Source organism: Corvus cornix, chromosome 4 (assembly GCF_000738735.6).
Source record: "Corvus cornix cornix isolate S_Up_H32 chromosome 4, ASM73873v5, whole genome shotgun sequence".
Lineage (NCBI taxonomy): Eukaryota > Metazoa > Chordata > Aves > Passeriformes > Corvidae > Corvus > Corvus cornix.
In genome coordinates, this window is record NC_046334.1 from 26,889,574 (window position 1) to 26,915,799 (window position 26,226).

Consider the following 26,226-nt stretch of genomic DNA (forward strand, 5'->3'; position numbering starts at 1 on the left):
GTGTCTTTATTGAGAACATCTCTGTTAATAATGTTTCATATGAGTAAAGCATAATTTTGGAAGTCTGCCATCATTGTTTTAGAAGTGGTGTGCAGACAAGAATGGATGTAGTTTAATTTTAGTGAAGTTAAAGGATCCTGCTGTGTTCCGAATATTTAGTGCTTGGCTCCAATTTCTCTGGAGTCTAGACCTTTGAATAGACTGACTTTTCTGTGGTCCATTTCAAATTAATTTCAGGTTTTCTGAGTTACTAATTCAATTGATAAAACTGGATTTGGTAACCAAACCAAGGCATCTGTCAGAATAAATGGTACTGAAGTATTCTGCTAATGTCAGTAGCAGCATCATCCTTACCCACACTTTCATTAGTGTTTATGATATGCAGAAGACAGTTATTTTATAATAGGGGCAGATATAAAAAGAATATAATGCCTTCTGGATCAGTCTAAATTGTTAATTCAGTAGTAGAAACCTTAAACAAAGTAATAGATCCTAATAATTTGCGTGGTCAAACACTTAAAAGGTTGGACATGTTTGTTGTTACTGTATTTTGTACCTTGGAAACACTCTGGGGATCTCCATGTTAGGAATGTTAGAGGTCCTTATTTTGAGTATAGATAATTCTAAAGACAAGCCTTATGGAAACTTGCATAACTGCTTCCCTAAATTTACTGAGTTACCCAGGTGTATTTCTGAGAGACGTCCTGTGCTGTTATTTCTGATAGTAAAAGCTGTGTCCTCAGTATGATACACAGGACACTTGGTAGTTGCCAAAGTGATTACTCTTTCTGAAATAAAGTAGCAAAGTGTTGAGATTTCAGTAAAATACAATGCAGACTACTCCCAAGTTATGGATGTATTAAATGTGTGTTCCTGGAAATACGTACTGTATATGGATATATAGTGCTTGCTGCTGTTTATCATGGATGAGACCATTTGTTGTTATTTTTTTGGTTTTTAACTTCTTGATAATAGTGAAATGTGACATCTCCCCATGTAATACTGTATAATGATGTTTCAAGACAGTAAATCTGTATGTGGCATAATATTGTGAGATATGTAAGTTTTCCCATGTTTGAAGCTGCTTTATGTGTGGGGTTTTACTGTAAGAAAATTGTATCATTTGGTTGCATGCCGCAAAATAAATTGCAACAAAGATTGCTTTAAAGTCCTTTGCTTCTCAGCTTTGGGAAGGAGGAAACAGCATCATCCATTTGTGTAAGAAAGCAGTTCCTTCAGGCTGAGACAGCGCACAAAATTTGTTTCGTAATAAAAAGCTTTTAAAAATAAACTTCAAGGGGAATTACTGTTGTCAACTCAAAAGCTTTCAGTTAAAATTCATATGAGTTAGCCATGGAGAAAGGTGTTATTATTCTGTTATTATGCAGTAAGGTGCATTACTGCTGAAGACCTGTATTTTTCAGGAAACTGCAATCTGCATACAATTTGCTCTTTGTTTTACCACAGCACAGTACAGAACACATATGGATACTTTCTTGGTGCAGAGACGGTGATGATGACAACAGCGATGATGATTTTTAAAATGAGCTTTAAATTAAGAGGCTGTTATTGCCTTAGGGGTGTCTGTATTCTTGCCTACGTTAAGGTTTGACAACAGGAGGGGCCTGCATGTGCTGTGTATTTGTTAATTTGGCTAATCACAGAAGGGTACTGTAACTTATCTTGATGCAATGTGTAAGAGAAACTAAAGTGTTTCAATGGCAGGAAGTACAGGACTTAAAATTGATGTGGCTCCCATTCTTTATCTTCTTTTGTTTTGCAGTCCACTCCTTTACACCTAGCAGCTGGCTACAACAGAGTTCGGATAGTCCAGCTTCTGCTTCAGCATGGTGCAGATGTACATGCAAAGGACAAAGGGTATGTAAAATTAATTGATTTAGTACCTGTTTGCAGCAGTGGTTTTGTATTAGTCAAGATAACGAATTATTTCTTTGGTTCATGTTGCAGCATAATCTCAAACAGTTGTCTAAGAACGCGATACTTGCTTCCAAAATCTGAGTGTGCTTCAGATTAGTTGTGATTGCACTTGTTTCAAATCTTCTTTTACACCTTTAAATTTTTTCCAAACTCTGTTCTTTACTTCCGTTCACAGACTACCCTTTGAAATTATGGACTAACAGCATTACTTTTGGAAAGGGGATGGGGGGAAGATACAAGGGCTTAGTGAAAGATGTGCATTGAAAAACCTATCTGTGGTCTCATTATCCTATTTCACATATATGAATGCAATTCCACGTACCATCAGTAATGCTCATGTGCTCACAGCTAGTGGTCCTTGTACATCTATTTCCATTGAAGCTGACAGCAAAAATCAAGATACAGTAGAGGCTAAACTACTCTATTTTTGCATTAAAGATGGTAGTTATGTAAGATATCAGAAAAGTGCACAGCAGTCACAAGTCTGAAATGATACATGCTGTGCGTTGTTCTCAGCCATACATTTCTGATCTCTAAGATGATGATTTTCATGCTGGCTGGATAGGAAGGCTTAGTCCTAACATTGTAGAAATTGGCCCCCAAGTTAAAGGCATACATTTTGTATTCAGAGTCCATAGAAGTAAGATATGTGTGTGTTTTGTCTCCAGCAGCAAATTTGAGGCTCTTCCTGTATTTTTATTTTCTGCTGAGTCCAGCCTGGTGTTAAAAGAGATTTTTAAATTAACTTCTTAGCGTCTTTTCTTTTTTCCTTTCTCTCCAAAACAGTCCTAAGTGTACTTAAACTCTTAAAGTTTGACTAATTGTAGCTCTTTCATCTGTCCATTTACCCCAATGGCTTTTTTAAACAGTATTGTTCTGAAATGCATAATGACATGCAAGTCAAAAAATGAAAAATACACCCAAAACCCCCCTCCAAAAGCCCCCCAAAACCAAACACACCACAAAAAAACCCCCACCTAAACAGAAAACACAACAAAATACTTCCCCCCCACCCAAAAACCCATAAAAAATAAACCATGAAAATCCTACAATAAAGCTCCATATAATACCTATTTAGGTAGATCCAGCATTATTAAGCATGTTGAAGGTATTTTACACCTTTCCAAAATTTCAGCATCAGTTGGTAGAAAATTCCAATGTAGATGCTGTAATGAAGTTTGAACCATTTGCTAGGAGTGTGTGAAAAGTAGTTCAGTTGAACTTGAACTGGGGGCTGGAGCAGGAGGGGAAGGAAAGCAAACAAAGAAAGGAAAACCTTTCAATACTTACTCTGTACTGAACTTTAAAACAACCCAAACATATTTAGAAACATCTAACATCCTAGTAAGCTCCCACTTTTTTTTAGTGGCATCACACATTTAGAATCAGTGTGGTGTTTTGTTTTACCTCGCTGTTTCTTATTTATACATAACTTATAAGTAAATAGGCTATAAATAACTGTCACTTTTCATTTAAGGAGCTAAATTAGGCTACATTGATTTTATAGAACTCTTATGTTTTCTTCAATAGAGTCAATTTAGAGAAAGTGCTTAGGAACTGTGTTGTGTTTTCAAAATGGTCACCACTTCTAGTTACTCCCAAAGAGAAGCCCATCTGAGGAAGCAGCTCTTTCTCCAGTGGTCTTTCCTTTCCCCTACGGCTGTTGTGCTGCAGGAGGGAATGGGAGGGGATGCTGCAGAAATGGCCAGGTGCATTGCTGCAGCAGTTGTCTTTGCTGACTGGCCTTGAAGCCAGGCCTCTGAGACGACCATCATTTTGGAAGGGGGCAGTCTTTTTGAGTGCTCTGTGGAATGGATGGTCTCTCTCTGTCTCACACATGCACCTATAAGTTGTAATTAAGAAAAGTAATGATGGAAAAAACAGTCTGAAAAATGTCTCCCAAACAAATTTCCTGTGACAAGTGTGTTGCTGCTTCTGGGAGCATCCACCTTAAAATTAAGTTGACTTAATTGCTGTCTACTACTTGCTGTCCTAATTCTCTGGAGTTGATTTTGCAGTCCTGGGAATTACCCCCTATATTTTTCATAGGTGTTGGGGGGTTAATTATGGTTTTCATGTATTATGTGTACTGATTTGTTGAGCCATAACTAGCCTGTCTTGCTTGGTTTGAATTGAACTCCTTTTGTCCTCTGCTGTAATTGCCCATCTTGCATCTCCTTTCCAGTGCATGACTTTTATTACATCTTGTGCTTATGACTAAATCCCTGCTATTTACTTTGCTTGTGTCATTTTTAAGTATGGCCTGGAGTAATATAGCTCTACGAAAATTACAGGGGCTCTCTTACAAGTATCTTGAACAGTTAAATAGGTTGTACTGTAAAAAATGGAGGAAAATCAGGTCATTTCACAGTCTAGAGCAGCAATCTGAGTCTGCTTTCTATGGATATTTGTACATCTTCATAAAATACCCAGGAGTTACTTTAGTGTTATCTGGGGAGTTTTGCCTTTCACACAGGATTTTAAACAGGCGTTCCTATTTAGGCAGAAGCAGAACACTGTTGCGGAAATTGAATGTGGAATGGGACTTCTCCCCCTCCTTATAGCTTCAAGAAAGATCACGTCAAAACCAGTTAATGCTAGTCCTAATGGTACATTAAATATCTGTGGCCTGTTAAGGCAAAAAAAAAACCCACAACAAAAAAACCCTTCAAAATCCAGGCAACAAAACCCCACGTTTTGATGCCACTCTTAAGTAATGTGTTGTTTGGGGAAGTGATATTTTCCCATTAGTTTGTAAATCCTAATTTTTAACTATTTAACTATTTAAATATTTTAACTTTAATTTGATCTTTTCATCTCAGTAGGGAGAAAATCGTTCCTCCTTTAAAAATGCTACTTTAAAAAGATTTGTCATTTGCCTTCTTCTTCCATGCAGTGGTCTTGTGCCTCTTCATAATGCATGTTCTTATGGACACTATGAGGTTACAGAGCTGCTGCTTAAGGTAAGCAAAAGGATGGGAAGTAATTACTGTTGATTTACATGTGTTAGATGAGGTATGAACTGTTTATATCAGAGTTGAAAAGTAAGATTTTTTTTTTTTCCTACTAGTAACAGGTTTTAAGCATCATGTTGTAATTTCAGAAGCCTGCAACTTTAGGTCTTTGTTGGAACAGTATATGTGTTTTTTCCTTACCTAATTTCTTTGGACCGATAGAGTTTAATTTGAATCTTTCTGTTCAAAAATTAGCTTGCACAGAAATTCCAGATTTTTTTTTGAGGATTCAACAGTATTTTTGTGTATACTGGTATTTTTAATTAAATTTTTTTTGTGTATGTATTCATGAGTGATTTGAACCAATTTTTATAATAAAATGAAAATTTGGAAGCTTTTTAGTGGTTGAAGATGATTTCTTACTAATCCAGTGTTTTTTTTGCTGTGCTAGCATGGTGCCTGTGTGAATGCTATGGACCTCTGGCAGTTCACCCCGTTGCACGAGGCTGCTTCCAAGAACCGTGTGGAGGTCTGCTCCCTCCTGCTGAGCCACGGCGCCGATCCCACCTTGGTCAACTGCCACGGCAAGAGTGCGGTTGACATGGCTCCAACGCCTGAGCTCCGGGAGAGACTGACCTGTAAGTGTTTCCAGACTGAAAGCACTTGGTGGTGGGTGTAAAGGGATGCTTTCCTTCCAGGCCACCTTCCTCGAGCTTCAGAAGTGGATGCAAAGCAGCAGAGTAGCTGCAGCTGTGCTGCACGCTTTGAAGTACGCAGGTACCTCTGATACATCGTTTGTGATATTGCCTGGTTTTCTGAAGTTTAAAATTATTAAGGCACTGCTGAATCCACGACTTCGGGGTTCTTTTATGTTTAAAGTTCAGTCAAACAGGAGCCTCTATACTGAGGCTCTGTATTGCATTTAGACACTTACAGAAGGTAGGTAGCTTCAGTGTGCAACCTTGGAGATGGAAATTCCATCACCTTCTTTTGTAGTCTTTGCAATCCTTATGCTGTTTACAAACCAGTATTTCAACTCTAATTTTAGTTTGTATGTGTTCGCTTTCCCTCTTTCAGGGATTTGTTTCCTCACTCTTACAAAACATAAAAGATAATTAAATGAGACATATATGGAAACAGAGCATTGTGATGTTACAGAAAAGTTCTTGAGAATTAGATTCTCAATTATAAATAAGTTTTTGGTTTTGTCTCTCATCTTTCCAGTATAGCAGAAGCCCCCAGACACTAGTAATGTGATCGTGCACTACTCACAATCACAGCTAGTCAGGTTTTAGTCTGTCAGTATCCTTTGCAGGGGAAGATGGTGAGATCATGTGCAGCAGAAAACTTTGGTCTAGGAGAAAAGAGGAGGGCATTAGTATCTTTTAGGTACTTCTCTACTCTGAGTTCTGGGCTAAAGCTTCTGGCTCTGAGGAAGGTTAATTTAGCATTTATTTAAATTAACAAGCAAAAAAAAAATCAATTTAAACTTTGGTTTATTTCTGTATTTAGAGTTCCTCAACAGCAATGAGGGAAGATTCATGTCCATTATTATCCACTGAAATTTGTAAACAAATGTAAGCGTTATGTCTAATTTGACAGTATCTTGACAGGATAGCGTGTATTTGCATCCCAAAATATCATGTTTTTTATGTTCTTGAGTTGTTTGGTCTTATTCTTTGGGAATAAAGCTACATTATATTTGTTATGTCAAGATTTATTTGCACTTGTGCTTTGAGTAATGCTTTGCTTTACAAAGAAATTTAAACCAGACATTAAAACAAAGGTGGGAGAAAAAAGCTTAAAAAAAAAGCTTGCTTATGAAAGAAAAATATTTATATTTTTATTGAAACTGAGGTGTTTTTTTCTAGTTTCCAGGGTCAGATGTAATTTTTGCTAACCTACCTTTGTCTGTACATTTTAAGAGAAACACTTCTTCAAAGTTACTTAAAACTAAAATGGACTAGTTGCTGAGCTAAACGAGATCTGGAAGTAACAAAATTAGCTATCTGTACTTGGAAAGATACACCTGCTGTGAAAACTTGTTTCATTTTTGTAGCAGACTGTCTTCAAATGCTTAGCTAGTTAGCATTCTTTAAGACCGATAGTTTAATATTTTATATTTAAATTTTATATAGGTATTATTGTTGTTTTTGTTATTATTGTTATTATTTATAATTTTTAGAAATTATATATATACTTAGGCTTTACGGTGAATTGTTTGTCATGCAAATACAATAAGGTCTTTGACAAGCAACTGTAATGCTTTGTTTTCTTAAGAATATCTCATAGCATTGTGCTCATTTGGACACAGGTGTTTGGACATAGGTGTGGGCAATGTAGAGATCACATATGCATTTAATGTCAAGTGGGTGGACAAAAAAAGAGGGAAAAGCTATAAGGATTTAACTCAAGGAATCACTTCCCCTCCTGTTTAGCATGTCCCTTTGGTTTCAGCAAAGCATCTTGTGTTCTGTGTCCCAGGTCAGCTGCCGTGCAATGACATGCAGAAGCACTCCTCTTTCCTCTAAACTGAGTATAGCTGTCTTTCTGCAATAACATTTGTAAATGTGACATCTTGCTGAATATTAAATGTGTCTTTTTCCTCTAACAGATGAATTCAAAGGACACTCTCTACTGCAAGCAGCCAGAGAGGCAGACCTAGCCAAAGTGAAAAAGACACTTGCTTTGGAGATCATTAATTTTAAACAGCCACAGTCGCATGAGACTGCACTGGTGAGATTATACAGTCAATCCATTTGTTTCATGATAAATGTGCTGCTAGCCTGGAGTCAACGAGTTTTATTTCTACACTATGAAAATACATTCATCATCTGAGATTGAGGATTTGCCATTGAACACTTTCTGTACTAAAATAAAATCACCATTATAGAAAAAACACCATATAATTTATTTTATCACTTTTTTCCTTCCTTCTGGTAAATTACAGAAGCTCTTCAGCCACTCTTCACCTTTTCATTTTTCACTTCCCCTGCATTTTTTCCCATAAACCTCTTTTTTTGTTAGTTGGTTGCTGTGGTTTTTATGGGGTTAAATTTTATTTCTGTAGCCCAGTTTCCTTGGTGTTTTATGTGAACAAACTTGGATTACAAATTTTCTTCATAGGATACATAAAATTGTGGTGAAAATAGGTGTATATCACAGAGTCTTACAGGGTTGGAATAGTACTGACAATACCATGTTAGCTATAGAAACAGGGTTCTATTGAGATTTCGTGGCATTATCGTGCTCTTATTTCGTTGTTTGAAGAAGCAGTGGAAGCAAAGAACACAGCCAGAATCCCAGATGTAGTGAAGACTTTGAAGCTGAGACTGATGGTATTATTAAAACCACTATAGTTATGATACTTTTTTCCAATGGAACATTTTCTTCCCAGTGGTAGGTCTCAGCTGCAGGCATGCAACTGCATATTTAGAGTTAGGAACATTGTGATTGTGATCAGAACACTGCGTGTTGGGTACCAAGCATCTATATGCTCTGTTTCCTCTGTGGAGGACTCAGCATCCTAGTCTGAAGTTAGAAGCAAGATAGAGAAGAGAGGTTTATAGGCTGAATGTGAAGACCGTTTGAAATTTGGGATGATGTTATCCTTTTCTTTCTGAGTATATCAGCTGCTGCTATGTGGCATCTCTTCAGCTGTGTAATGATCAGTTCATAGTCCTGTGATATTCTTTGCTCTTTTCCACCTGCTGATTCTGCAGAGACAGCTGGACCAAATGGGATATTTTAGCGCTATTAATGTATTTGGTTCACTGTTCACTAAGTGCTTGACTGTGATTTTTCAATTTTTGGCTGCCATACGTGAGATTTTCAAATCGTCTCCAGTCCAAGTGGAAGGACTTAGCTTCCAGGATGGGAGTTATGTGTAATCCAACTGATCCATTCCTGCCCTAAGCTTGATAACATTTACCATGGGCCACTGGGTCTCTGCTTTATTAGCCAAAAGGCCAAAGCAAGCACCTGACATAGTGCTTTTTTAGTGTTGCTTTGAGGTTTGGCAATACTTCAGCATTTGTGTGTTTTAGAGCTTGTTTATCATACTGGCAGGAAATACAGACAGGATATTATCTGCAAAGCCTTAAAAATGCTGCCATTCTTCAGAGCAAAAGTCGATCTTAATATTTACTTACAACCCTTGCCTTTGCAAAATTTGGATGTGCCCAGCAGAGTGGAAGCTTGAGTGAAAGTTACTTCATAATGAAGGCTGAAACTGGGCAAAAGATGGTATTTGTACTAGTGCTACCTATTAGCCTTGGGTTTGGGGTATGTAATTGTAAAGGCTATTGTTTTGCTATTGGAAAGTTAGAGAACTCTTCCAGGAGACTATCTACCTTTTATGGGTTACTGGTTTAAAATGTGGGTAAACATATAAACAGAAGTATCTGAAAGTTTCTCCTATTTCTCATAGTGTGCTATCTTGAGATGTCCAAACTTGAAATAAGCATTTCTGGACTGATTCTAAAGCTGGGTATTCAATCTTATCTGGAACCATGCTGGTAATTCCAGGCTTCAGGAATGCATCGAAAGGGCCACTGTTGAGAAACCAGCAGATGCCAGCCACATTTAGGAGAATAGTTACACTTAAAAAAGGGCTGTGTGGTCCCACAAGGGCAGGCATGAGCATTGAGAAGCCCCGTGTGAAGGGTGTATCTTTCTCCTAGCATGGGAAAAAAGATACTCTGAGAGAAATGTACTGCTCGTTTGCTGATTACATAATCTGTAGTTGGGTGGATGACACAAATGCCCATTAACAAGGTCAGTACACACTGGAACAGAAGAAGGAACAAAGCGATATTCAACTCCTGTCAATCTGACAGTTGCAGCAGAATTCTTACAGACCCCTTTGGAGACCCTCTTTAAAAAGTTAGGCACTTTCAAACTCTTTGTCTTTCCCTCCTTCATGCATTGTGTCAGCTTTGTCCTGATAGCTGGTTAGTGTAGTTGGGACCATACTGCTTTTTTCCTAAGTGACAAATAGCTTTAAAATGAAAGTTGTTTTTGTGAGTAGAATAATTTAGCATTGATCACTAACCTGTATTTTGTGTTCAGTATGATGAATTGTTTGTAAATTTTGTGGTCTGATTTTAGCAGAATAATTAAGAGATGAAGTAATGTATCTTTAAAGTCCTTTATCATCTGTGTAGTTGAAATATGCTTTATATTTACTTTTTTTGCAGCACTGTGCTGTGGCTGCTGTGCATCCGAAGAGGAAACAAGTTACAGAACTATTGCTCAGGAAAGGAGCAAATGTAAATGAGAAAAACAAAGAGTAGGTTTCTGAAATTTTTAAATTTTCCAAAAGCCTCTGTCATACTAGGAATGTAAAACTAATGCATCACTTTCCCCCCCCCCCCAGTTTCATGACACCGTTACATGTTGCAGCTGAAAAAGCTCATAATGATGTCATGGAAGTTCTGCATAAACATGGAGCAAAGGTAAATATACTTACATGTATTTTATTTAATACAAAAGGCAAGAAGAATGCCTTTATGTATCATGGAAGTTTTTATGATAGTTATTGTTTTTCATTCTGTATGCCTTTTGCTGCTTGTGTTAACACTGAAGTGTGTTTTATCTGAAATAAGTACAGGATCTTCAGGAACCCCATTTGAAAGCTGCTTCTCTCCGAGTAACTAAATACAGGCTTTAGGAGTCCAGCTTACTCATTTTTAATGAATATTGATACTAATTTCTAATAAATGCGGTTATCTAGGTGCTTTGTGTTGCTTTATCTTGTTGGCTTGAAAAAAATGGCTGAGGGTACTGACACTGAGTTTAGTATTCAAATGCTGAGTATTCCTTAGCCCTTGCTTGCTTCTTAATCTCTTGGTCAGATTGTTCTGCCATGCCCTTTATCTATTGATAGGTGCTGACCTAAGTAATTTGTGAGCTTGTGGTGAAGCTTGCTTAGAAACACATTGTTCAGCAAGTTATTAAAGGCAGAGGAAGGTATAACTAACTTTATTTAGAATGTGGTTTAACTATCTTTCAGAAGTGTTTCTGAATGATCTTTCTACAAGTTTTAGCAGCAAACTTAACATTCATGGTAGCGATATACATTGCTACTTAATTTTCTCAGAAACTCTTCTTGATGGATACTTTCTTTACATTGGCTAAAATATTAAAGATCTCCTCATTTTTGCATTGAGTGGGGCTCAGATTACTCTTTTTGAGTCTTCCTCTTCGTTCAGGGAGCTAGAAATGAAGAAAGCATTGTTACCTGTTATATTATGTTATTGCCTGTAATAACGATCAAGTGTCACTCTTGCCATGATAGGAGGTATGAGCAATGTAGTTGTATGCATAGTTAAGTGTTTTTAGTTTGAAACTATTAATTTTAATTTATGAGCCTGTATGAGAGCTTACTGCCAGATTTCTGATTCACTTCCACAGTACTTTAATGGCATAATAAAATAGCTTAACAACAATACCACGGCGGAGTTTATCGTATTTGAGAGTCCCCCTGCAGTGGTGACTACCAGGTTTTTTCCAAGGGGGAAAGCAGGGCCAAAGGTCTTGGTTATAGTCATTAAAAATATTCATTATTATTTTCCCAGATTCACTCTTAGTAGCATACCTATGCACTGAAAGTAAAAAAAATTCATTTTGTCATAGGAGTAGATACCTCATAACTTCTATGGATCTGCTTTTGCACAGGAATTCAGTACTGATGGTATTTGGTTAGGCACTGAACAGGACATGCTGGAGTTTCAAATGTACTGATACCAAAGCACTGCCTGCTTTGAAATACAAGGAGTGTCTGTGTGCTGCTGCTGTACTCTCGGTATTTAAATTAGAGCTCCCTTGAAAATCTAGCTCATTTGTGGTCAAGTAAAGAGTAAGCTCAAAGATGACATCCTTACTAGAAGGACCCATTTTGTTTTTGTCAGTAGCATGTTCTGATGATAGCTTGTAACTCTTTTATATCCTGAAGCAGGGGTTCCTAAATCATAATCCATGAGTCACTTGTGGACTAATGGTGGTAAGTGGTCCACAGTTATCTACAGAACGACGCTGAGTGGTGTGTTCTGTTGTTTATTCCATCGGCAGTATGTAAATAGATGTACATAGTGATCACTAAACCTCATTCTTCGTTCATATCCCATATCCTATGTTATTCTGAGGATAGGCCATTCACATTTATGATCTAGCAAAGCACTTAAGTGCATGGCAGGAGACCAATCAAAGTTAATATTAAGTACACATTTCCATACTGCGGTGGATCAGTGTCCAAAGTTTCTTAGCTGTAAAACAGTAAATAATGCAACCATAATTTTTAATGAGAGGTAGATCACTAAGGCTTTATGAGGCACTTTGAAGTTCCCAGATGGGATATGCTCAAGAGTATTAATTAGTTAACTAGGCATATTAAATCACTCTAAAATGTTTGTCTTGCTTATATGTTATCATTTGACCTCTTGCTCATGCTTTGACTGTAGGCATTCAGTTCATCAGATACTCTTGACATAGGTATCTCTTTGTTTTTGATTGTTGTGACATGGCAGCTTTCATTCCTGAAGCGTGATACAGGTTTTGATGTTTTCTTTTGTTGTATTTTTGGAAGTTTTTCCATCGTGTTTTCTCTTTTTGTGTCTTGAATTTTAGTTCCTGTGTAAGATGTAATCAGATATACTAAGCTCTTTGATTGTGTCTGGTTCTATTCTTTACAAGGGAGGGTTCTTGTGAGCTGGCGAATCTAGTCCCCCTTCAATAGCAGCCTCACAGTGAAGATCCGTTTGTTCTTTGAGCTGCACCCTCCTGCTTTTTAAATACCTCTCCTTATTTGATGCTTCCTTCACCACCTTCACTGAGGTATTGGCAGTGAACAAACTGATTCTTCTTAGCCTTTGTTTTGGTAGGCTAAAAGCCTCAAATACGTGATCTTCCCTCATAAGGGAACGTTGCCTTTTCCCATTCATCCTTATAATCCCTTCTCTTTACTAGCACCAGAGGAAATCTTGGAGTTCAGGCAACAAGAATAGAATTCATTCCCCCACTGCCTTCCATGATGGTACTTCCTCTGTTGTGAGTTCCTGACTGATGCATACTGGGATCATATTTGCCTTTTTAATAGACATGAGACAGTAGTACTCAGATCCTTCCTGTAATCTTGCAGTGCTCAGAGAATCTTGATTTTGCTAACATTTTGTATTTGTGCCCTTCAGCACAATTCTCCTGTGCCGAGATCATTAATGCAAATAGTAAAACAAAATTATCCCGCAACCAGCCACTAAGCAGCCTTCCCCTTTTCAAAATGTTCAGTTCTTCAACCAATCTCTATTTTTTCAAAAGAAAATAAAATAAAAACTTCCCACTCTGATCTCGTATAAAATGCTCACTGAAGTGTGTATGGATGACACCTACCATGTAGGGTTTTTTTCACTTTGCAGCCATTTCTTCTGTCAAAGGAGAGGTACTGTTAAAGTCAGCTTTAATCTCCCTTCTGGAAACCACTAGTGATTACTGAGAGAGTAGCAATTTGAAAAAGATGCATAATTAGGGCTTCAAAGAAAGTAGAACTTTCTTCCTCTGAAATTCCATTACAAAAGGCAGACAACTGATCCACAAAATAACCAGCAACAATAGCATTAGGAGACAAGGTCATATAAAGTTCTGTAGGTTGAAAATAATTTGTGATTGTTTTAGCATTTTATAGGAAATTCTTCTGTTTTCATCAGGAGCAGCTGTGTCAGACAGCAAAAGTGAGCTACAGTGAAGTATGTATGTGTAGCAATTTCTTGTTCTATGAAAAGGCTAGGGAATTTGGGATGAACAAGAGATGGTTTGTGGTCTTGGAGCTGGATTTAGTTATCCATAATGTTATCACTGTGTAAATTTGCTACTTGAAGTATGTTAGATGATAATGAACAGTGAAGGACTGCTTGAATAACATGTGCTTGATTGAGACTTATTTTACAGAAAGAACATCTGAGAACATCGATCTCTCCTCTGTGGTGCCCAGTGACAGGACTCAGGGGAATGGCCTGAAGCTGTGTCAGGGGAGGTTTAGGTTGGATATCAGGAAGAGGTTTTTCACCTGGAGGGTGGCTGGGCATTGGAATAGGCTCCCTGGGAAGTGGTCACAGCTCCAAGCCTGACAGTTCAAGAAGCTTTTGGATAACACTCTGAGGCACGTGGTGTGACTCTTGGGGTGTCCTGTGCAGACAGGACCCATCAATGATCCTGATGGGTCCCTTCCAACTCAGGATATTCTGTGATTTGTATTGGCAAGAATTAACCTATTGGCAAGCAATTAACCATAAATTGCTTATTTTGATGTGTCTTGCTGGCCCTTACTGGTAGCACAGACTAGGTTCTTAATCTGAACTATGAAGAAGTCCTTGTGCACATCAGTTGCACATCAATGTGTTATGTCTAAGCAACACACATTCCATGGAAGGTGTTTTCATTAGCTTGGTACTTGAGTTTGCAGAAGTTGACTGTCAATTTAAGGAACAGGTGAGAAACCTGGGATTTCTTAGAATTTTCTTCAAGAATGTTGATCATAAATATTTGTGGTTTTAAATGCCAGTTTTTCCTTGTTTGCCTGCCTTACAGTGTGAGACAGCATTTCACACCACTCCTTATTTGATGTTGAATATTCTCAAAGTACCATATGAAAAATAAAAGCAGAGCATCTTCAAGGAATCCTCAAACATAAACAATTTTTATTAGACCCATGATCAAATCTTCAAATGCCATGATTTTATCTTTGAAGATGATCAAAATCTTTAGTATAAAAAATAATTCAAAGGTGATGAACTAGTGAAAAAGTGAGTTTCATCCTGGTTTTTTGTGTTTCTAGATCGCTGAATATTTCATATGACTAAGTTCTTGTCTGATTTTACAGGCACATGGGAAATTAGTGTGTTCAGAAAGACATTCAGCTTTTTAGCAGTGCAGAAGTAAAGGACTAGAGTATTTTCTGAACTGGAAGGATTGTTGGAAAGAAAGACCTGCAAGCGTGCAAGTTCACTGGTATCTTGGGCAAATGCAGAGATGTCATGAATGCTCTTTAATTGTGATATGCTTCTAAAGAATACTGTTGAAGCTATTCTTCTGCAAGAGAAAATTAACCTCTCCACTCATTGGAGAGATAGTGTCCCTCTTTTGATGGTAGCAGAAATTACTTCATTCTGCTCTGCTGGGAGGATCTTGCTTTATGCATCTTTGCGTAATAGAGTTATTTCTGTGCATTAGAGTAGCATGTTGGCAGCCTTTCATGATCATGGATTTGCAAATGTTCACCATCTATCTAGACCCACCCAACAAGCTAAAATGTTTTTGAATAACCTTGTTGTGTAACACATTCACTTCCAACGTTTCAGGCAGAGGTATGATTTTCTCAGGAAACTGTCAGAATTGAAAAATTAAATTACCTTTCAGAAATGCAGCAGATTTTAGACTATGAGGGTTAACAACATAACAAACTGTGTGATCTGTTGGGATTGAGTGGTTCAACTTTTCTCACTGCTTAGACATCCAAACATCCTGACCTTAATTGTAAGCTTTTATGCAGAAGAGGTAATTGTGTAACATCTGACTGGATCCTATAGGAGCTTTCAGAGTGAAACTGGCCCTTTTTTCTCTGCTTTTTTCAGCTGACTGAGCTTGAAATTGTCACCAGTGCTTCTTCACTCCTATCCTGTTTCTTGTTTGGCAACAAGACACAAGACATACTGCAAGCTTGTCTTCAGAATTAATGCAGGAGAGCAGTTAGAACACTTGCATTGCAGGGCAGGATACTGTGATACAGGACTGCTGGCAGAGCACAAGTTTCACATGTGGTTTTTAGAATGTACATATTTTAGAAAGATGTCACAGAGAAAATCGCAGTGCTTGGAAGCTGTTGCTTTTTGTGCTGCTGTTCGTAGTGTCAAGGAGTAGGAGGATATATAGGGCATTTGATCTTGATAGAAAGCCAGTATGATTATGAAGTCTTGCAAAAAATGCTTCCTGAACAGATCTGAGCTGTTGAGCTGTTGAGCTGCCACAAGTGCCAGGCAGCCAAAGGGAGCATTGCTGTAACTGTGTACACTGCTCCAAGAGAGCAGCAGTGAGGGAAGGGGAAATCTCAGTAGTGTCTGATGATACGTGACCGTTTCCGTTTCTCTACTGTGTCTGTTCAGGATGGGGAAAAGGCAATTAAAGGAGACAGAAGAAAGAAAAGAAGGAAGTCTGCATTGGGAAGTACTGTATAGGACAGTATCTTTCTCTGAAAACCCTTATTTAAAAACTCTTTTCAGTTGATAACTATATTCTGCTTTTACGTTGCATTTTGAGCAATGTAAATTGGAATGACTGCTTTCATGCTAAAAGGCGAAGAAATTGGATCCAGAGCCAGTGTGCTGTGGAATAAAAGCTGTCAAACCTGTTGTTTTTAACTCCTTGCAGAAAGCTTGGCTGTAAGATAGTTCAGAGCTACGGGCTTCTAATTTCAGACTGCTTATCAAGCAGTCCAAATTGATATTTATCTTTTTTTAATAAGTGCAGCTGGAACAACCTGGCTACTCAGTGCACAAGTAAGGCAGTACACCTTGCACATTTCACATTCTGTCAAACAGAGTTTAGACTTTAGCTTTGAATTTGAAAGGGCACTTGTTTTTGGACCTGATATTGAACATTGTTTAACCCAGGCATATGTCTTAACCAGGTCTGATTTTTGTAAGACTTTAATCTCAGTTTTGTATTTCCATTTGTAGTGCTTAAGTTGATTTTCGTTTGGAAGTAAGTCCTCTTGCTTTAATCCTTAGTGGAGTACATTCTTTGGTTGGTTTTCGAGAAGTGGTGCATTATTGGTGAGAGAAGATCTGCCCTAAAGTGAACATACTCCCACTGAAATTGCCCTGCAAAGCCTAATGCTGCTCCTGAAACAAAGAGCAGCTGCTTTTGGTGATGCATCCCTCTGTCAGCTGCAGCCCTTTTTGTCTCAGAAGAAAGCAGGTCATTCTTCAAATGGCTGATGTTCTTCTGCCAGAAGAATTGATTGTTGGGAAAGATAATGATTTAGAGGTGAAAGGAGACCTGGATAAGACATGTGAGATGATGGCTCTGATGACTCTGACAGTGTTCTTTTCAAATGAATATTAACATTTTTTCCAGAGACATAGTCAGTATCGAATTGTGCACAATGAATGCCTTGCTACTATTGCTTCTACAGTTTGTTCAGTACAGGCGTGTTTGACACAGCAATTTAGTAGCAAAGAATACATTACTTATGATTTTCTTTTTTGGATAAATGGAGTGTTATCAGCTACTTTCAGAATCCACCAATTTAGTTTTATTCTGCCTTTACCATTGCTAAACGTGTGTAACCTCAGAGTTCTGCTTACCTCTGTGGCGTTACCAGTGGTGAAAGGTATCCAGTGTCCTGAAACAGATGAGGATCATCATCTGAACAAAATGGTGGACTTGGGACATTCAGCATCTCGTTAATATTTATGATAGCAGGAAGTTTTTTATTTGAAACAAAACTTTTAGGGCAATCCTATTAGAGTGGCATGGGCTGAACACAGAAGAAAGCAGGCCTATTTTCCTGTCCGTCTTGCTGCAAGAGAGGTTTGTGATCTGAGGAATTCCTTCTTTATCAGTCTGTAAAATAATTTCAGACAATACTGAATCACACTCCTCTGTATTTATTTGGTTGTTCTTTGTTCTTTCCTGTGGCTTGATATTGCTGTATTGCAGGTTTTTTACTTATTTTTTTTACCCTATCTGGTAGTAGATCTTTGCGTAGTTAATTTCATTTAGTTATAGTTAAATTTCATTGAGTTATAGAGTATGTGTCTTACCCAAAATGTTTTTTCACTAGTTTTCATGGAAAGGTAGTAGGATTTGCATGCTTCATTTTAGGTGAGAAACAGCAAGTAAAACCTTTGTTTGCTGCCACCACAAAGATTTTGAGAAGGTAAAAAGGTGGGTTTTATACAGTAACAAAGTTTATTATGCATGCAGTTCACAGCCTGCAATCTGCAGGCTTGGAAAGAGATAACAGGTTCCGAGTTGCTTGCAGAGAATATCGAGTAGTTCTGTATTTCATAAAGTGGTAAAAAAGCTGTTGGGCATTTGCATTTAAATTTGTCATGAATCACTGCTGGGTACAGAGTATCTTCTTGAAAGGTTATTTTCATGGGGGTGTTTTTCCGCTTTTCGAAGCTCCCTATTATTCTCTTCCTTTCTTTGGTAGTGCACTGGGGGAGATACTTCTGGTTATTTAGGTGCTCTGTTAGATCTTGACAGACAGATATGTTTCCATTATGTCATACTCTTTGAAAATGATACTCCGTTTTGCCTGTTTATACAGCCTTGTATTGAGAAGAATTATATCCAGGTATACTTAACATTTCTGTAAAGGCACAAAAAGCGAGGAGGAAATGTTTGTATCCAACTTCCCCCCTCCCCCCACTCCTTCATTTCCTTCAGAATTCTTAATTTGACATCTTTGTTTTGCATTAATTCTTGGTAGTGGGTAATGTTGAGTTATTCTCCTGACAATGACAGATGGTAATTTCCTTGAAGCTGTAACATCCTTGAATTGTTTGGTAACAATTTAGATCAAGTTACCTCTTTCTCCTCCTGTGATAGTTTTGTTTTTTCTTGCACAAGGTTGGTCTTCATCAAATTTCTCAAAAGCTTGATCGCTATTTAAAGTATGGTTTTGGGGATCCTGTGTTGTCTGTTATCCATGCAAACAAATGACCTGTGTTGTTAAAAGACAGGAAAACATCTATGGTAAATTATTTTTCCTTTAGAGTGTTTGCCTATTTTGTCATTTGGTTTTGTTTAATTGCAGTGCAGAAGAATTGATAGGTAAATTTGTATGCCAGAAAATTATTCTTACTGCTCTTCTTTTTTAAGGACAGGGACAGGTGCAGCCTTTTAATTACAACAGTGCTTTATTTTATGTTGCTGCTGCTTTTTCAGATGAATGCACTGGACACACTTGGTCAAACAGCATTGCACAGAGCTGCATTAGCAGGGCACTTGCAAACCTGCCGGCTGTTGCTGAGTTACGGCTCTGATCCCTCCATCATCTCTTTGCAAGGCTTCACAGCAGCACAGATGGGAAATGAAGCAGTGCAACAGATCTTAAGTGGTGGGTAAAAATAAAGGCTTTTGTATTTGAACTTCAGCTTCTCCCTTTACAGCTTTGAATCTTACTTCTTTTTCAGTGCAAGAGACTTGCAGTAGTTTTCTCATCTCTCTGTCATCAAGTGCACACAACTACAGTATATATTGCGTGATACTTGTCAGAAAATAAATAAATAGCTCTGCTCAGTTCAGGGATTTTGTGCAAATCAGGAAGAAAATAACCATCTTGTAGATTTAGAGCATGCTGCTGTACAAGGAGATTGTAGGAAGGCACACCTACGGAGTTTTGGGATTCTTTTGGTAGCAAGTTCCAGGGCTGGAACATTGCTGAGCACGTAAGAAACCTTTTTCCCTCCATCAGGCAACCTGTTAGGTACTTCATACTTTAGCAGTCACAAGCAGAGTGTTACTGGCAGAAAAACACTGATAGTTGCTAAACTGTTTGAACTTCTACTTCAAATCTCTGTGCAGCAGAGAAAGATTTTATTGTGAAAGTGCTCTGGATACTGCTTAGGTAACAATTTGTTTATGTCTTGCATTAAAAAGATGAATAGATGTTTGAAGAGGGTGCCACTATTTTTCACGTAAGTGCTTAAGGGTTTGCATCCTCTTACCCACGTTACATTTGAATTTTTGCAAGTACAGAGAAGAATAATTGCATCAGTAGCTATTACAGAGCAAGTAACTCACCTTACAGTGAGGTGTGCAGGTAGTCAAACAAAGGCTGATATCCAGATAGATGAGAAGACCCATGGTAGCTAGAAACTCCGTTTCCTCTAGTGTTTCAACAATATTACCTTAAAACAGGACAAAACTAAGAAAAAGCATTTTACAGCAGTGCAAGGAAAGACAGTTTTGAAGTGTACTCCTGAGATGTAGCTGGTTACGTGGGTACCGTTACTTGTTAAAATGTGCACATGAATGTGTGTATGTGGATTGAGAGAGAAGAATGTTGGCAGAATAATATCAGCTCTAGAGTCAAAATCTGACTGATTTGCTCTGACACTAAAGCTCCTTATTCAGCCATTTTGGCAATATGAACTTGAACATCACAACCCGAGCTGCATTTTTGCGAGTAACAACAGACGAAGTTCACCCCCCAGCTTTGGAAAATATGGTGAGCACAAGTTAATAGAACTTAAGTATCCTAAAGCATCTTTTTCCCTATGTAGAAAGTACACCTGTGCGCACATCCGATGTGGATTATCGGTTGTTAGAAGCGTCCAAAGCTGGAGACTTGGAAACTGTGAAGGTAGGTTTGAACAGTTCATGTGAATTTTCTACTTTGCATTGCTATGCAAGGCTTGTGGAAACCTCTGCTACATGAGTTGTGGAAGCAGTGCCCAATGGATGGTAAATCATAAAAAATGGGAAGGAGTGGATCTTTCTTTTTTTCCTTCTAGAAAGCAGTGCATTAAGATGTACTGAGGTGTGTTTCTCTTGAGTTTCTGCTTATTTATTCTGCCAGTCCTTCACACAGTCATGTCTTCAATGGACTCAGATGTACCCATAATTCTTTGAAGCAGACCCTGTGGTTCTCAGAATCACAGTTTAGTAGAAACAAGCCCTCAGGTGCATGATTCAATCAGATGGCAAGCAAACACTGTTAATAGGTAACAGACTTCATATTTTAAACCATCCTTAATCTGAAGGTGAAGGGTCAGGCCATGGAATCCCAACATCACAGGAAGGTTTGATCATTTTTTTGTTACTTGGTCTGTGGACAAAACAGCCTGCAGATAGACTGTTGTGCATACTTTCCCACCTTGAACTTCAACATGATATATATTAGTATTCAAACAGCAGCAGTTTTGTGCACCAGCCGCTCCTTTGACTGCTAAGTTAAATATTTCTAGTTCTCTGAAGGCAATATAAGCCGGAAATGGCAATATATCTGGAGAAAGTTACATGGCCTTGAACCTGGTACTTGATGATGTAGAGGTTCACCCTTCCTAATACATTAGGAACATCTTCACGCTGCTCCCATCGTTTAATTCTTGTTTGTTAAAGAAGTACTTTCAGCTATAAATTTAGAGCTGCTTTTTTTTTAACTTTGTATAAGTGGAAAGAAATTTCCTAGTACTTCAAAAAATTTGTATAATTTAATAAGGGGATCAAATTTTGTGTTGGGGTCTTTGGAGGTGGTAGTTTAGTTTTTTTCTTTTGGGTTTGTTTCATGTTTTGTTGTTGCTGTTTGGTTTTGTGGAGTTTTTTATTTGTTAGTTTTAGTTTTGTACTAGATTTTGGGTTCTCTTGTCTTCACAGCAACTTTGCAGCCCTCAGAATGTGAATTGCAGAGATCTGGAAGGCCGTCATTCAACACCACTGCACTTTGCTGCAGGGTATAACCGCGTATCAGTGGTGGAGTACCTCTTGCACCATGGAGCAGATGTGCATGCCAAAGATAAAGGGTACATTTCATTCCATGATATGTCCTGCTGTTCTCTATTAGTGTGAGACTTATATCCCACCTATTCATTTTGCTTCAGATTTCAGTGACCATTGTGTTTTTCTCTTGAGGATTTTTCTCTTTCCTTCTTGTTCTGCGTTGTTCCTGTGCTGTAGGGAGATTTATAGACCATTACAGCATACTTTGCTTTCTGGAAAAGCCATTATTAAGTATATACCTGGCACATGACACTTCTTTTCTCCTTTTTGCCCATTTTGGAGACTTTTGCTTGAAAGCAGCCTTTAACTTGTCTTAGGTGATCTAACATTAGTTTTGAATAAAATAGGGTAAAATACCAGGGTTATCTGTGGTCATTTTTCTAATTCTGTTAGCTTTTATTATTAAGTTAGTTATTTTTTCAGTTAATATTCAGTTAAATTGTATTAACCATTTACAGGTTTTTGCCTTAATTGTGAAGCAGCATGATTATGTTTGCTCTTTTACTCCACTATATTAGTTCAGGGTGGGGGATAATTAATTTCCAATACTGGGTTTTCAGGCTTACCCTGGAAGAAATGTTTGGGTATCCTTCTGTGTCTGTCAGATGTGCAGTACTTACTAATAACTGTACTTCAAACACAATATATTAGTGTTATGTCTTTCTTGAAATTTACACTCAAATATCCAAACTCAGAACAACAGTGAGTCTTGCAATTTAGTTCTTGTCTGTTATTAACATCATTGAAGTTGCTTGTGGAAGCTGTAACATTGGGGCTTTCTAAGTATTTAAAAGTCTTGTGGATGAGAACTGAAGAAGGATAATTAAGTTTTAATTCAAGTTTTAAGTTTAATTTAATAGAAATAAAGCCATGAAAACTGGAAAGACTGAAAGATAACAATAATGTCTGGTGAAAGTGGGAGTTTTATCTACTGATTGCATATAGGATTTTATTCTCTAGCTATTAATGCTTTCTCTTTGATTAGTGGCTTAGTGCCCCTGCACAATGCCTGTTCTTATGGACACTACGAAGTGGCTGAACTCTTAGTGAGGCATGGTGCTTCTGTCAACGTGGCAGACCTGTGGAAATTCACTCCTCTACATGAAGCAGCAGCAAAAGGAAAATATGAAATCTGCAAACTGCTTTTAAAAGTATGTGCTGGAGTTCTCAGATGTGTCTTTAAATGCATATATGTTTATTTTTTCTGAAGACTAATTAATGCAAGGTTAATTGCATTCAGTGAATTCTTTGTGGTATCTTTGAATCAATTTTCATCTTGCAATTTTCAGATGGTTTCTTGTGTAATATCATTGATTTTAAAAGAATCATCAGTACAAGTACAGTTTCCAGCACGTGTATTAATACTGTTAGCTGAGTCGACAGGACTCTGAAACTGGAAAAACCAGCTGAATTAGTGTAAAAATCAGAACTCCCTACCTTGTCCTATCCATCCGTTTCTGAAACAGTTACTGCATTTAAGTAAATTTTGTTAATACTTATGCAAGAGTGTGTTACAGAGTAATAACTGAGGGTGGGTCCTAAGTGCTGTTTGGTATGAGAGAAATTTAAAACTGTTATGTTAATATCAAGCTCCTGGAGGAAATGCATGTTAATATATGGTGGTATAAATATTCATTATACTTACAGGAAGAACCTGTAAAAAGCATGAGGTAATGCAAAGATGTTTCCAGTGAGAAAAATGAGTTTGAGAAACTTCTTAACATAAAGTCAGATCCTGCCCTGGGAGGGTGAAAAGGGGTGCTAGAGTAGAATTTCTTGCCAATCCTATTTCCTTTCAGCCTTGCCTACTAATGTCTCTCTGAAGCACGACATTTGAAATAGGAGAAAGTCAGAATATGGATAGTCTTAAAATAATGAGGATCTTCCCCAGCCACTTTTCATTTGCTGCTGCAAAGCCCCAATACTTCCCTCCTATATCATTAATTAATTTCACTTGATTACCAAAAAAGCAGTCAGAGAGAGAAGCATGATAGTTTGAATCACATCTACAGCAGAAACCAAGAGATATTAAGAGATGTCTGTGGAGTAGGCATGGTGGTGGCCTGGAAGTAACAGCCTAATAGAGATGTTAGCTCAAGCTGTAGGAGCACTCATAATCTCTCAAGCACAGTGTTGCATTATAGACACAGGTCTCTGGCCTTTTCTGATAATTCCACAGGGAATTTAGCCATATTTTGTCTTCAGAGGATCCTGAATGGATGTATAATGGGAAATAGAAAAGTGCTGAAATTTTTTTTTTAAAAAATCACTCTTGCACAAGAGCTAAATATGCCCACAGCTGTGAAGTCTCTGGGTGTCTGTGGGTATGTGCTCGCACTGCAGTTTACTCAGGGTTTCTCCTGCTGTGTCTCCTATGCCTGCTGGCAGTGCTGTCAGTTCTGCTGAGTTGTGGATGTTGAGCTTGACTCCTCCGGATGTCTGCTCCTTCTCTCCTGGTCTGCTTGAAGAAAGAAACAAAAATAAACAGGCATTTTGGAGACACTCTTTTTTTGTCACCTTTCTTTGAAATTACCACCTTCATTTGTTTCTATGCCTTGGAAGGGGTCTCAGAAGACACTGCCTCTTCATTCAGATATTTATTCTGGAGCATATTTGAATAGTTTCAATTCTGATGAGCTTTAAAATAAGGGATTTCAGGTCATATCTTGGAGAAATCATTGCAGTCTAAAAAACTTTGTGTGAAGAATGCTCTCTTCCTGAGAGAACCACAGATGTGGAACTGGTTCTGTGTAATCAATACTCTGTTCCTTTCTGTCCCTTGCTCTTTATCCTTTACACCATGAACACAGTTGTGTTGCTTCCAAATACAGTTAATTCCCTCTGTTCTCCCCATCCCCATCTCATTCCCCATGGCTCACACTAGCTGTGCACCAGCTATGCCAGCACGTCCAGTGGGAAATGGCAGGGTAGGCTTGCTGGCAGGGATTGGACCACTGTGTTTGACTATTCTGAAGAAGTCAGCCAGAGAACTATGGTGCCAGCAGCTGCCTCTGCTTTATCTATCTTTGTTTTTTTCCCATTGCTGCTGAGAGGGAATAGGGAAAGAGCTGTCCTCCCACAAAACTGAATGTGGACATGACTCACACCATATGCTCTACATAGCTGTATGTTCTTCTCATCCCCTGTGCTCCAGTACTGTGTTCTTATCACTGCCTGGTCTGCATGTTTTACCAGCAAGCATCCAACTCCACTTGTCCACCAAAATTTTTTTTCACTTTTTCAAAGACCTGTAAACTGCTTAAGATGGTGCTGTTATCTATTGGGAAGTATAGAGAAGAGTACTTTTCTAGTTCCCATCTGAAACAAGTGCCTTTCAATATCAGGATGACATTTAGTAAAACTCAGAGCCTGGCTTTGCTAGCTCAGAAGGTTGTGCTCAGGAAATACCTCTGCCAGCCATTTGATTCCTGCCAGTTTTCAGGAGAAGAGGAGGACTGGCAGCAGGGTACTTGCAGTTGGCTTTCCTTTCACACTGCTGTGGCAGTAAGAAATAGCTATATGCAGGAAATGCTCCTGAACATACTTCAGTTGCAAATAGAGCAGGGACAGCTCATGGAGAGGGCTGCCGTTCTTGCCTGTGGAGTTGAGATTCACACAGCTGTCTTTCTGACTAGTGCTTTTAGGCCTCAGCCTTCTGGATTTATTTTCATGTGCCTATACAATTATTATTTCATTATGATAGGTCAGCAAAGTCCCATCTTGTTTCACAAAATAGTGACACACTTCATGCACTGCTCTGCACACGATTGTGACAGTAGCGTTCCGCTTTGCTCTTTGCAGCATGGAGCTGATCCAACAAAAAAGAATCGAGATGGGAACACTCCTCTAGATTTGGTGAAAGAAGGGGACACAGATATCCAGGACTTACTGCGAGGAGATGCTGCCTTGCTAGATGCTGCCAAGAAGGGGTGCCTGGCACGTGTGCAGAAGCTGTGTACTCAAGAAAACATCAATTGCAGAGACACCCAGGGAAGAAATTCAACACCGCTGCATCTTGCAGGTGGGTAGCACGCCAGGTTTTGAAGGCTTGCATATTTATGGTAGGTCTACAGATGTAATTTGCCAAAATCAGGATTGGTATTAGAAGAGTTTCACAGAGAATTGTCCTGTACAAAGAGTTAACTATGGCACCCATATTTCAGGAGCTGATACAATTACTAGGGAAGAGGAACTTTTGCAGTTGAAAAATTGCCTTAGCTTTTCTGTTTAATATTTTTCTTTAGCTTAGCTCTCCTAACACTGAATTTCTTTTCCTGTGCTTTTTCTACAGCTGGTTACAACAATTTGGAAGTAGCTGAATACCTTCTTGAGCATGGTGCTGATGTTAATGCCCAGGACAAAGGAGGATTAATCCCCCTACACAATGCAGCGTCCTATGGGGTAGGTGCAGGCAGTCTTGCCATGAGTAGAACAGCAGGGGACTCATTAAAATCATATCCAAAGCCAGTTACTTTGCAGCTGTTTAGCTGTGAACATAGTTCTGGTTTTGATAGCATGAAATATTTGTTGGGTTAAGTTACTGTTTTGAGTCCTGTTTGCAGTCCTATACATTCAGTAGGACACACATTCAGGTGTGCGGTAGCAGTTAAATGCTGCAGTTCAGAAAGATCACTACAATGTAGCTTTTATGTAGGCAAGCAGATGCACAGGATTGAACAGTGTTAAGTTTGGGGTGACATTTGAAACAGAAAAGACCTTAAGTTGTCTCTGAAAGACTTAGATGGAAGGAAGAGAAAAATACCATGGGATTGTGTGCAGACGATGACAGCGAAGTGGAGGTGTGTTACAGCTGGTGTTTGGTGGGAATCTATTG

The 26,226-nt window shown here is 38.4% G+C and overlaps 1 protein-coding gene across 1 annotated transcript in view; it reads left to right on the plus strand.

The window, feature by feature from the left end:
• Positions 1–26,226, plus strand: part of TNKS (tankyrase) — a 138,109-nt gene that overhangs the window by 90,598 nt on the left and 21,285 nt on the right. Inside the window, 12 exon segments of the mRNA XM_039550356.1 lie at positions 1,784–1,878; positions 4,835–4,901; positions 5,344–5,530; positions 7,507–7,628; positions 10,091–10,182; positions 10,270–10,348; positions 18,837–19,008; positions 20,177–20,256; positions 21,270–21,415; positions 22,378–22,543; positions 25,194–25,413; positions 25,684–25,793. Coding sequence (XP_039406290.1) covers positions 1,784–1,878; positions 4,835–4,901; positions 5,344–5,530; positions 7,507–7,628; positions 10,091–10,182; positions 10,270–10,348; positions 18,837–19,008; positions 20,177–20,256; positions 21,270–21,415; positions 22,378–22,543; positions 25,194–25,413; positions 25,684–25,793 — 1,536 coding nt within the window.